The sequence below is a fragment of the Syngnathoides biaculeatus genome, chromosome 8 (assembly GCF_019802595.1).
Source record: "Syngnathoides biaculeatus isolate LvHL_M chromosome 8, ASM1980259v1, whole genome shotgun sequence".
Classification (NCBI taxonomy): Eukaryota; Metazoa; Chordata; class Actinopteri; order Syngnathiformes; family Syngnathidae; genus Syngnathoides; species Syngnathoides biaculeatus.
This window is the reverse complement of record NC_084647.1, coordinates 6,433,292-6,446,223: the sequence shown is the minus strand read 5'-3', so window position 1 is coordinate 6,446,223 and position 12,932 is coordinate 6,433,292. Positions and strand designations below refer to the sequence as shown.

General features: G+C 46.2%; 1 protein-coding gene across 1 annotated transcript in view; it reads left to right on the top strand.

The window, feature by feature from the left end:
* The window catches only part of grm5b (glutamate receptor, metabotropic 5b), a 68,549-nt gene that overhangs the window by 43,581 nt on the left and 12,036 nt on the right, over positions 1-12,932 (top strand). Inside the window, exons 7-11 of the mRNA XM_061826991.1 lie at positions 3,751-3,986; positions 8,729-8,850; positions 9,761-9,885; positions 9,993-10,161; positions 11,424-11,550. Of these exons, the coding sequence (XP_061682975.1) occupies positions 3,751-3,986; positions 8,729-8,850; positions 9,761-9,885; positions 9,993-10,161; positions 11,424-11,550 (779 nt within the window). The remainder of the gene's footprint in view (positions 1-3,750; positions 3,987-8,728; positions 8,851-9,760; positions 9,886-9,992; positions 10,162-11,423; positions 11,551-12,932) is intronic.

Here is a 12,932-nt window from a genome sequence, read left to right as displayed (position 1 = left end):
CAAAATAGACAGTTTTGACAGATTAATTACCGTACTTGGGTTTGCATCTTCATTTTGCTTTTGCCTCTATGCATGTGCTTTGCATTTTCAACAAGACTACCTCAATTTCTGTCCACACCACTTTCACACCTTGCCTTTTTTGCGGGATAGAATCAATAATCAATCAATATGGGAAAAGGTAAGATACTGTATTTGAGGTCAAACAAACCTTTACAAGACCCGTTGGGCTATTTCACAATTTGACTCGAGTACAGAATCATTGAATAGGACTAAATGTTTCACACCATAGGGCAGCGCGTCTTTATATCTTTTTTGTTACAACCCCTGCAGGAAGAAGAAAAACATTTGCGACCGCACTCCCCGCAAGTACACCCCGATATAACATAATTTCATGGGCAAGCGGCTCGGGGGCGATCCCAAATGCAGGACTTCGAGGCGAGGCCATGATGTTAAGAGTGGTTTTATTCCGGGAGGAGGTTGAACACAAATAGGCAGTCCAAAACAAGTGGAAGCGCAAAAATGTTTGGCAACAGGCAAGATCCAAAAACGTGCACAAGGTCCGATGACTACGAGGTAAAGTTAGAAACATGGACAAGATGTGATCAAACTAAAGAGGCCCAGTCTCGCCGTGGCAAAGGAATGCTCTACACTACACTTGCAAACTTACGCACACTAGCGAGTATCCCAAGATGCAGTATTGTGAATGCAACGAACTGGCAAATGCTGATGACAACATTCACAACTTAAATGCCTGGTCAATTAGTGTCCAAAATATAACGCAGCTGTGTCATGGCTGTAAGAGGTGGTACTGCCCAAGGCAGGGGTTTGGCCATGCACCTCACAGGAAGCACAGCGCCCCTTGACGCATAAAGAAAAATCTCACATCTTCTTCTTTTCCTTTTGGCTTGTCCCGATTAGGGGTCAGCACAGCCTGTCATCTTTTTCCATCTAAGCTTATCTCACGCATCTTTGTCTCTTACACCCACAGTCTTCATGTCCTCCCTCACAACATCCATCAACCTTTTCTTTGGTCTTCCTCTCGCTCTTTTGCCTGGTAGCTCCATCCTCAGCACCCTTCAAACATGGACATGTCCAAACCATCGAAGTCTGCTCTCTCTAACCTTGTCTCCAAAACATTCCACTTTGGCTGTCCCTCTACTGAGGTCATTTCGAATCCTATCCAACCTGCTCACCCCGAGCGAGAACCTCAACATCTTCATTTCTGCCACCTCCAGTTCTGCTTCCTGTTGTCTCTTCAGCGCCACTGTCTCTAATCCGTACATCACATAGAACACCAGACACCTTCCACCAACTGTTCCACCCCGCTTGAACCCGTTTCTTCAGTCCCCTACCACACTCACCGTTGCTCTGTATTGTTGACCCTAAATATTTGAAGTCGCCCACCCTCGCTATCTCTTCTCCCTGGGGATTCCAGTCTAACCTCATCTGTCAGCCTATTCATTACTACCGCAAACAGGAAGGGGCTCAGAGCGGATCCCCGATGCAATCCCACCTCCACCTTAAATCCTTCTGACGCACCTACGGCACATCTTACTGCTGTTCTGCTGCCGTCATACATGTCCTGTACTATTCTAACATATTTCTCCACCACACCGGACTCGCGCATGCAGTACCACAGTTCCTCTCTTGGTACTCTTGTCATAGGCTTGTTGAGCTTTCCTGGTTTGACGAAGCCAACTAACTATATAAAAGTACGAAAGGAAAACAAGAAACAAGTAGAAATCAAAGACTTGAATGTAAAGAAGAAATTAATAAAAGAAATGTGTGAAGAAGATGAAACGAGAGATGAATGAAGAGGGGTGGTAAGTAATAAAGTAGGCACGAGGAGCGTAGGATTTTCTTGCTTCAGGGTGTGTAGTTGTGAAGGGAGAGTATTTTTATTGCACTTCTTTCTTAATGTCTCTCCCTCATTTACTCACTGTACTATCTGTGCATCTTTGAGGAACGTTCAACCCAAATAGTCACAAAATACCCCAAACTGCGTCCATGCCATACAAGAATCTGTGGAAACGTGTTTGTTCGCCCATTATACTCATCTTGCTCCAGTCAGGGTGCTGAGCTAATGCCAAAATACATAATTGACCCATTAACCGAGGCTGGTGTTTGTGCAATGGCGGTCTCGTTTTATTTGGGAAGAAAGAGTTCAGGACATTTCATAAAGTAGTGCAACAGAGCCACAACACATGGTCATCTGCTCGTCTCTCTCATTCTGAGCAGAATGGAGAGAATGCAGTACTTTAATATGATTGGTGTGCTCCGCACATCTCAGCTATTGTTTTAACTGCAATACAGCCATTGAATCGTGCAGCAGCTGACCCGCACGGTGGTATAAACAAGCAGTTGGAGCTTTTGTTTTGTTTTGTGTTCCCAAGCAAATGTTTGCCCTCACAAAGCTCAAGCTGGCAGACAAATGTCCAATTTCGTTTGAGTCCTCAATCTCCAATTCAAACCAAATGTGCTCCGTGAGAGGCTGCGTCGTCGATCGCATTCCAATGTGCATCATTTTGAGGGTGAGGTGAAAGCAAACCGACGGGTTAGTTGGATTTATTTACTGGGGCATTTCGCATTTGAAATGTAAAGGTTCTGAACTCGCAGATTCTTCATTATGGACCTTAGTAAAGTCATCATCGGGAGTGTCAATACCACACAAGTAGACTTTCATTTATTGATTTTATTTGTGACAATCGTTAAAATCTTGTCAGTGGTACGTGCTGTTTGATCGCGTTATTCGTCCGTTATCTGAGCTGCTTATCCTCACAAGTGTCGCGGGAGCGGTGAAGCATATCCCAGCTAACCTTTAGCCGGAGGTGGGGTACACCCCGAACTGTTTGCCAGACACTTGCAGGGCACATAGAAACAAACATTTGCACTCGCAATCACGGGCAATTTAGGGTCTCCAATTATTGCACATTTTTGGCATGTGGGACGAAACCGAACCCACGCAGGCACGGGGAGAAAACATGCAAATTCCACACAGGTGGGGCTGGGATTGAAACCCCGGTCTTCAGAGCTGTGTGGCAGATGCTCGAACCAGTCGCTCCTCTGTACAGCGCAACAATTGTGTGTACGTCCATCCATACATTATCTGCCGCTTTTACGTGTCGGGTCGCGGGGGAAGTAGCTTCAGCAAGAATACCGAGACTTCCCTTTCCAGCTCTTCCGGAGGGATCCCGAGGCGTTCCCAAGTCAGCCGAGAGACAGTCTCTCCGGCATGTCCTGGGTCGTCCTCGGGGTCTCTTTCCGGTGGGACGTGCCCGGAACACCTCACCAGGGAGGTCGCCCAGGAGGCATCCAGATCAGATGCCCCAGCCACCTCAGCTGGCTCCTCTCAATGCGGAGGAGCAGCGGCTCAACACTGAGCCCCCCTCCCGGATGACCGAGCTTCTCACCCTATCTCGAAGGGAGAGCCCGGACACCCTGCGGAGGAAACTCATTTCGGTCGCTTGTATCCGGGGTCTTGTTCTTTTGGTCATGACCTACAGCTCATGCCCATAGGTGAGGGGAGGAACGTGGATCGACCTTTGCCTTTCGTCTTAGCTCCCTCTTCCCTACAACGGACCGATACAAAGTCCGCATCACTGCAGACTCTGCACCGATCCGTCTGTCGATCTCCCGCTCCATTCTTCCCTCACTCGTGAACCAGACCCCAAGATACTTGAACTCCTCTACATGTGTACAATAATTTAAATTACCTTGATATGTCTAAATGTTCTGTCTGTGTCTTGTCAGCGACGGCTGGGCGGACAGGTATGACGTGACGGACGGTTACGTGAAGGAAGCCGCTGGTGGCATTACGATCAAACTTCAGTCTGCTGACGTCAAGTGGTTCGACGACTACTACCTTAAACTGCGTCCTGAGAACAATCTCAGGAACCCCTGGTTTACAGAATTTTGGCAACATCGTTTTCACTGCCGACTGAAAGGCCACCCGCAGGAGAGCGCCAAGTACAACCGCACCTGCAGCAGTAAGTTGTGGCAGTTTTAACGTCACGGGCAAACACAATGTGTCATTCCTCAATTTGTTGTTTGATAAGCAATGGCAAAATGAATACGGTCATTTCTGTCTCTTTATTGATTCACATTAAAAATAATATACAAAACCTGGAGAAAACCATAGAAACCCATGAGTAACTAGTTTGTGTTTGAGGTTGTGATAGTTCACGTCACATACAGTTGTTAGTTATACACTAACCACAACACTAAAAAAATTGTTAAAGCAGTTCTTTGCTGACAGTGCCAATCAAAAGTATATTTAATAGAGAATTCTTCACCTAAGTCATTCATTTTGAGATGTATTCGTTTTTACAAGTGGTTACAGCAGCGTTCCTCAATGCATCAATCGCGAGGCAATCTCGGTTGATCTCCGGACGGGCTGCCAAAAAAAAAAAAAAAAAAAAAAAAAACGTCAGCCAATGTTCCCTCTAAACTGTAAAAAAAAAATTCAATGCAAATTGAAAGTATAACATCCAGCTATTCAGTTTGTGGCATTTTGCAATGTGATTCAATGAGTGAGCAATGACTGCTTGTTACATCCAATGGCACAAGAATCCACTGGTTTCTTTTCGGCAGCACACGGAACCTTCTCTAACAACGACCGCTGCTTTGCCACACTCTCGTTTTCCTAGTTTACCTTACACCCCATCCCCTGGTCTTAAAGATGTACACTCATAATTACAAATGTTACAGTACTTACGCAGACAAAGAAAGGAGGAGGAAACCGGATCCAGCGTCAGAAGAAAAAGAGGAATGCACAGAGCCTACAACTGAGTGTAGGGACTTTGAATGTTGGGACTATGACAGGAAAAGCACAGGAGTTGGTTGACATGATGATTAGGAGAAAGGTTGATATTCTGTGCATCCAAGAGAGCAGGTGGAAAGTAGTAAGGCTAGAAGTTTGGGAGCGGGGTTTAAATATTCTACTACGGAGTAGATGGGAAGAGAAATGGAGTAGGGGTATTTTAAAGGAAGAGCTGGCTAAGAATGTCTTGGAGGTAAAAAGAGTATCAGATCGAGTGATGAGACTAAAATTTGAAATGAGGGTGTTATGTATAATGTGGTTAGCGGCTATGCACCACAGGTAGGATGTGACCTAGAGTTGAAAGAGAAATTCTGGAAGGAACTAGATGAAGTAGTTCTGAGCATCCCAGACAGCGAGAGAGTTGTGATTGGTGCAGATTGTAATGGACATATTGGTAAAGGAAACAGGGGCGATGAAGAAGTGATGGGTAAGTACGGCATCCAGGAAAGGAACTTTGAAGGGCAGATGGTGGTGGACTTTGCAAAAAGGATGGAGATGGCTGTAGTGAACACTTATTTCCAGAAGAGGGAGGAACACATAGTGACCTACAAGAGCGGAGGTAGAACCACGCAGGTAGATTATATTTTGTGCAGACGATGTAATCTGAAGGAGGTTACTGACTGTAAAGTAGTGGTAGGGGAGAGTGTAGCTCGACAGCATAGGATGGTAGTATGTAGGATGATTCTGGTGGGGGGTAGGAAGATTAAGAAGACAAAGGTAGAGCAGAGAACCATGTGGTGGAAGCTGAGAAAGGAAGAATGTTGTGCGGCCTTCCGGAAAGAGGTGAGACAGGCTCTCGATGGACAACCGAAGCTCCCGGAAGACTGGACGACGACAGCCAAGGTGATCAGAGAGACAGGCAGGAGAGTACTTGGTGTGTCATCTGGTAGGAAAGGGGAGAAGGAGACTTGGTGGTGGAACCCCAAAATACAGGGAGTCATACAAGGAAAGAGATTAGCGAAGAAGAAGTGGGATACTGAGAGGACTGAGGAGAGGCGAAAGGAGTACATCGAGATGCGACGTAGGGCAAAGGTAGAGGTGGCAAAGGCTAAACAAGAGGCATATGAAGACATGTACACCAGGTGGACACGAAAGAAGGAGAAAAGGATCTCTACAGTTGGCCAGACAGAGGGATAGAGATGGGAAGGATGTGCAGCAGGTAAGGGTGATTAAGGATAGAGATGGAAATGTGTTGACTGGTGCCGGTAGTGTACTAAATAGATGGAAAGAATACTTTGAGAAGTTGATGAATGAAGAAAATGAGAGAGAAGGAAGAGTTGAAGAGGCAAGAGTGAAGGACCAGGAAGTGGAAATGATTACTAAGGGGGAAGTCAGAAAGCATTACAAAGGATGAAAAATGGGAAGGCAGTTGGTCCTGATGACATACCGGTAGAGGTATGGAAGCAATTTGGAGAGATGGCTGTGGAGTTTTTGACCAACTTATTCAACAGAATACTAGCGGGCGAAAAGATGCCTGAAGAATGGAGGAAAAGTGTTCTAGTTCCCATTTTTAAGAACAAAGGGGATGTTCAGAGGTGTGGGAACTATAGAGGAATAAAGTTGATGAGCCACACAATGAAGTTATGGGAAAGAGTAGTGGAGGCTAGACTCAGGACAGAAGTAAGTATCTGCGAGCAACAGTATGGTTTCATGCCTAGAAAGAGTACCACAGATGCATTATTTGCCTTGAGGATGCTCGTGGAAAAGTACAGAGAAGGTCAGCAGGAGCTACATTGTGTCTTTGTGGATCTAGAGAAAGCCTATGACAGAGTACCAGAGAGAGAACTGTGGTACTGCATGCGTAAGTCTGGTGTGGCAGAGAAGTATGTTAAAATAGTACAGGACATGTATGATGGCAGCAGAACAATGGTGAGGTGTGCCTTAGGTGTGACAGAGGAATTTAAGGTGGAGGTGGGACTGCATCAGGGATCAGCTCTGAGCCCCTTCCTGTTTGCAGTGGTAATGGATAGGCTGACAGATGAGGTTAGACTGGAATCCCCTTGGACCATGATGTTCGCAGATGATATTGTCATATGCAGTGAAAGCAGGGAGCACGCAGAGGAACAATTGGAAAGATGGAGACATGCACTGGAAAGGAGAGGAATGAAGATTAGCCGAAGTAAAACAGAATATATGTGCGTGAATGAGAAAAGTAGAGGGGGAAGAGTGAGGCTACAGGGAGAAGAGATAGCGAGGGTGGACGACTTCAAATACTTGGGGTCAACAATACCGAGCAATGGTGAGTGTGGTAAGGAAGTGTAGAAGCGGGTTCAAGCGGGTTGGAACAGCTGGCGAAAGGTGTCTGGTGTGTTATGTGACGGAAGAGTCTCCGCTAGGATGAAGGGCAAAGTTTAGAAAACAGTGGTGAGGCCGGCCATGATGTACGGATTAGAGACGGTGGCACTGAAGAAACAACAGGAAGCTGAACTGGAGGTGGCAGAAATGAAGATGTTGAGGTTCTCGCTCGGAGGACCAGGTTGGATAGGATTAGAAATGAGCTCATTAGAGGGACAGCCAAAGCTGGATGTTTTGGAGACAAGATTCGAGAGAGCAGACTTCGATGGTTTGGACATGTTCAGAGGCGAGAGAGTGAGTATATTGGTAGAAGGATGCTGAGGATGGAGCTCCCAGGCAAAAGAGCGAGAGGAAGACCAAAGAGAAGGTTTATGGATGTGGTGAGGGAAGACATGAGGGCAGTTGGGGTTAGAGAGGAAGATGCAGGAGATAGGCTAAGATGGCAAAAGATGACACGCTGTGGCGACCCCTAACGGGACAAGCCGAAAGGAAAAGAAGAAGACAGTACTTACGCAGCCCATCAATGTGTTTTCTAATGACAGCGTCCACCACCGCCGCTTTAGTTACCAACGCAGTCTGGGCAACGTAGAGCAAAGACCAGCTAGACATGCTGGTTATGTTCACTTTCGATATTAATGGAGAAAGTTAAAAAATAAATGCTGTTGTTTTAAGATGCAATGACTGTCGGAGTATGTCAATAATTGAAGAAAAAGTGGTTAAACTGGACGAGATTTTCTCTTTTTTTCCGAGTGGGAAAGGTCTGGTCTGAAGCCAAAGTAGAAAGTGCAGGATGAGATGGTGTGTAATCTCAAAATTCCAACTTGCCACAACCTGATCCAGGATGAAAGCACAGACAATACAGTACACAAAAAGCCAATTCTGTATTTTAAATACAGTAGGCAATGTAACATGAACCTTAAAAACAGTTTGGGAGCATCATCATCATCCCTTTCCCACCCCCTGTCAGTAGCTCGCGAGAGGGTGGCTGCTTGAAAAGTAGATCTTGGGGTCAAAAAAAAAAATTCTAGGCACCCCTGGGCTCCAGTATAATCTCACTAAGCATATAGCATATATCTAAATGTTACAGTATATCTGTAGAAAAATTGATAATGTTGCTGAGGACAGGCCATATGAAGAACGAGAGTTTCATTGCCGGGCTTTTTACAGTAGCCGGTCGCAAAACAAACAGACGACTTGCTCGTGTACATGCTATTATCCACACCTTTTGGGTATACAGTACACCGCTCTCTGGTTTTTATCCTTTGTGGCTCTGGCAGCAGCCCCTTTCATTTCCCTCCGCCCCTCCCATTCATCTCCATTTCGTCGGCCGTATCCGTAGGTAAAACACAATGAGAGCACAACTTCAAAGGCATCACGTCTCCCGTATTCTAATGGAACGGGATGCGAAATCCAAACAAACGGGACCGAGATAGGCCGGTGAGAAGCGGCGAGAGCCAGTGGCGCGCTCTTTGATGTCGGGAAAGAAAAAGCTTGTTGCGTTTCACACAAAAATACAGTTGGCGGTGTTACGTCAAGAGTTTTCTGATAACTGCCTTTCTCATGAAATTATTCTTCAAACGCCAACACCCCTCCCCACCCCTCCCACTTTTGCAGAGCGAGAATCTCTCCGGCAGCAGTACGCGCAGGACACTAAAATGGGATTTGTCATCAATGCCATTTATTCCATGGCATATGGCCTGCATAACATGCAACGGGCACTGTGCCCGGGCTATCAGGTAGGTGCTCGCTATGACGGATGACAGAGGCAGGCGGCAGATTGAGTAGCTGGGAAACCGAATGAAATTGGATGGATATTTCGGATCACATTCGTCGTGACCAAAATGATCGGAATTATTATTGGTGTGATTGCTCAAATAATCCCATACCTGCACCCAAAGCATTGCAAGGTGAATTGAATACCAAATAAAATAAATTCATCACCCCAATAGACTATTTTGAGAAAAACAAAATGTAAACCACGGCAACCAGAATCATTTTTGACAATTATCTGTACAGTACAGGAACTAAAAGCACTTCAAACGTACAATCCGTACACATTTGAAGTGAGTAAAAGCAGCCGGGCTGGATCGCAGGCTCAGAACAGAAATCATTTGTCTGTTCCAGTGTATTCAACCAAATACTGGATTTAAAAATTCCAGCAGATTTGATGTTATGCGCCAGCGGTGTCAAACCCGTTTCTTTCGCGGGCCACATTGTCGTTATGGTTTCTGTAAGAGGGCCATTATGACTGAAACCATGAAAATCTTTAACTGACCCATCATACTACAACATACCAGAAATCAAGGGTAGTGAGTTTTTCAACTATTTTTGATGTTTGGTAGCACAAAAAAATGCTTGCAATATCTCAATTTATGATATGACATTTTGAAATTTTGGTCCACATCTGAACGAAAACAAAAGTCGATACACGTGATTTGCCTTCGCGGGCGACATAAAATCATCTGGCGGGCCGCATCTGGCCCCCGGGCCTTGAGTGGGTTATATGCCGTTATTTCCCTGACTCTGCGTGTAAATATTGAGATGTAGGCGTGTACTTATGATCTCGATTGCTGTTTCATCGAAAATAGATCCAGCCAACAGCTAATAGATCCGACGTGTGTCTGTTGTTGCTTGTTGCTTTTGAAGGGCCTGTGTGACGCCATGAGGCCTATTGATGGCGCTACACTGCTGGACTTTCTGATGAAAACTAACTTTACCGGCGTATCTGGGGAGGGGATCCTCTTTGATGAGAACGGAGACTCGCCTGGCAGGTATTCATTCGAGTGGAATGTCCCGAACTAGAGCTCGTTCATTTGCGAGGGAAGCCAAGAAAATACGATTATGACAATGCACTCTACATGCTTTTTTTTGTCCTCAGGTATGAAATCATGAATTTTAAGAAGATGGGGAAGGACTACTACGACTACATTAATGTGGGCAGTTGGGACAACCGCGGACTTAAAATAGATGATGACGAAATCTGGTCCAGCAAGGATGTCGTCATCAAGTCAGTTTGCAGCGAACCCTGCGACAAGGGGCAGATTAAGGTAATGTGACTGGTCAATAAAGGCTAAACTACGTTACTAGGCATAAATCCATTTTGCTATATAAAAATGAATGCACGATGTTTTTACTGCAATTATTTTGAAACAACTGCGAGCAACAGTATGGTTTCAAGCCTAGAAAGAGTACCAAACGTGCATTATTTGCCTTGAGGATGCTCGAGGAAAGGTACAGAGAAGGTCAGAAGGAGCTACATTGTGTCTGTGTAGACCAAGAGAAAGCCTATGACAGAGTACCAAGAGAGGAACTGTGGTACTGCATGCGCAAGTCTGCTACGAAGGAGAAGTATGTTATAATAGCGCTGAGATGTGCCGTAGGTGTGTCAGAAGAATTTAAGGTGGAGGTGGGAATGCATCAGGGATCCGCTCTGAGCCCCTTCCTGTTTGCGGTGGTAATGGATAGGCTGACAGACGAGGTTAGACTGGAATCCCCTTGGACCATGATGTTCGCAGATGATATTGTGATCTGTAGGGAGCAGGCGGAGGAACAATTAGAAAGATGGAGGCACGCACTGAAAAGGAGAGGAATGAAGATTAGCTGAAGTAAAGCAGAAATGTGCGTGAATGAGAGGGGCGGAGGGGGAAGAGTGAAGCTCCAGGGAGAAGAGATAGCGAGGGTGGACCACTTCAAATACTTGGGGTCAACAAGACAGAGCAACGGTGAGTGTGGTAAGGAAGTGAAGAAACGGGTTAAGCGGGGTGGAAGAGTTGGCGGAAGGTTTCTCGCAGGGATGAAGGGCAAAGTGCATAAAACGGTGGTGAGGCCGGCCAGGATGTACGGATTAGAGACGGTGGCGCTGAAGGAACAACAGGAAGCAGAACGTGAGGTAGCAGTCGAGGTTCTCTCTCGCAGTGAACAGGTTGGATAGGATTAGAAATGAGCTCAGTAGAGGGACAGCCAAAGTTGGATGTTTTGGAGACAAGGTTCGGGAGAGCAGACTTGGATGGTTTGGACATGATCAGAGTCGAGAGAGCGAGTATATTGGTAGAAGGGAAGGAAGACCAAAGAGAAGGTTGATGGATGTTGTGAGGGAAGACCTGAGGACAGTCGGTGTTAGAGAGGAAGGTGGACGAGATAAGCTTAGCTGGAAAAAGATGAAATGCTGTGGCGGCCCTTAACGGGGACAAGCCGAAAGGAAAAGAAGAATAAGATTTTCAAAGACATACCTATAATATTATTGTTAGTTGCAATTTATCTGGCATAAAGTCACAGCAACGACAGTGAATCTCCTCTGATTCTTTTCTAGGTGATCCGCAAAGGCGAGGTGAGCTGCTGTTGGACGTGCACGCCCTGTAAAGAAAACGAGTTTGTGTTCGACGAGTACACCTGCCGAGCGTGCGACCTCGGCTCCTGGCCCACCGATGACCTCACAGGTTAGCCTCTGCCGTTGTGCGTCTGCATTTCGTATTTCAGTAATGCTGCAGACGGAGCAGTTAATGTGTTCGCTATAATTAAAGCAGCATTTTATTGCCGACGCCGTGTCTGCCGTGACTTCATAATATTGCGTTCGCCGCCCTCCGCCGCCGCCCGACCCGCGGTTCTTTTTAATTTGCTGCCGGTGCCATCACCGGCGTTTTAATTATTCTCCGTTTAGAGCGGCTTTCAATGCAAACACATTTCCACGGCCGCGCAAATGTATTTCTACTCCACTGCTTTCGAAGAGCATGAATATTGCCTTGTTATTCTTTCGGCGGCTCATTATGCCGCTCGGCACGCAATGATTAAAACATGAATGGAATCCTGCTGAAAATTCAAATTGAGCCTCAATGGCAGGGACGGAAGCCTCTTCACTTAGTGGAGCGGGGGGTGGAAAAAAAAATAGATAAACACAAAAGGATGGTGTCCTTAGGGGTTTTTTTTTTGTTCCAGCGTGGTATTACAGTAGATACTCGCTGGCCACATGGGGTTATTGCGCACAAGGGTAATTCAGGGAACTGCCCCGAATTATATCAGTATCTGCGTTACCTTACTAAGCGACATGACTGGAGAGGCGTGTAGATCTTAATTTTGAGTGCCAATATGCCGTAGTACTCGTCATTACAAATTTCATCTGTTCATACGTCAGCTGTTCGGATTTCGTTCCTTTTCCTAACGCAGGAGATTTGGGGGGGATAATTAAGAACAAAACGAGAAACCGCAGCTAAGGAAAGTGACTTCTACTTAAAAACGGAGGAGAGAAGGAGATAAATTGAGTCGAACAGAAGCAGAGAGAGGACAAGTTTTGTGGTTTTTTTTTTTTGTGTGGTCAGTAAAAATTGTCTAAAGTTTGAAGACATTTAAAGTCTTAAATCTTTTGAAGCAGCTTGTAACTTTAGACATCCGTCCATCCATCCATACTCGTAACCGGTTGTCCTCATTGGGGTTGTTGTTGTAGCCAAGTAGGACGGTCGTTATTCCGTATCAAGGTCCAGGAAGTGGGCGCTCCACAGGTGTTCCACCGTCAGCGTGGTCGGTTTTTGGGAACAGTTGAAGAGATGACACATATCGTGGGGGGGAGTTGGGGGCGAAGTCACACAATGGGCATTTATCGACGACGTCGTCGAGTCGGTGCTGATAGCGGTTGAGCTTGTGACGCCGGCCCGTACGGAGTCGCGATAGCGTCGACCTCTCGGACCGCGCGAGTTGTCCTTCGGATTTGGTTACTGGAGGCGGGTAGCCGCCCAACACGATGTCGGTGTTTGGAGCCGGCGATCCCGTCGGCTACGGCGGTACGATGGATCGCCGGGAGGTCGCACCTGCAGTCCTCTGCATCGCC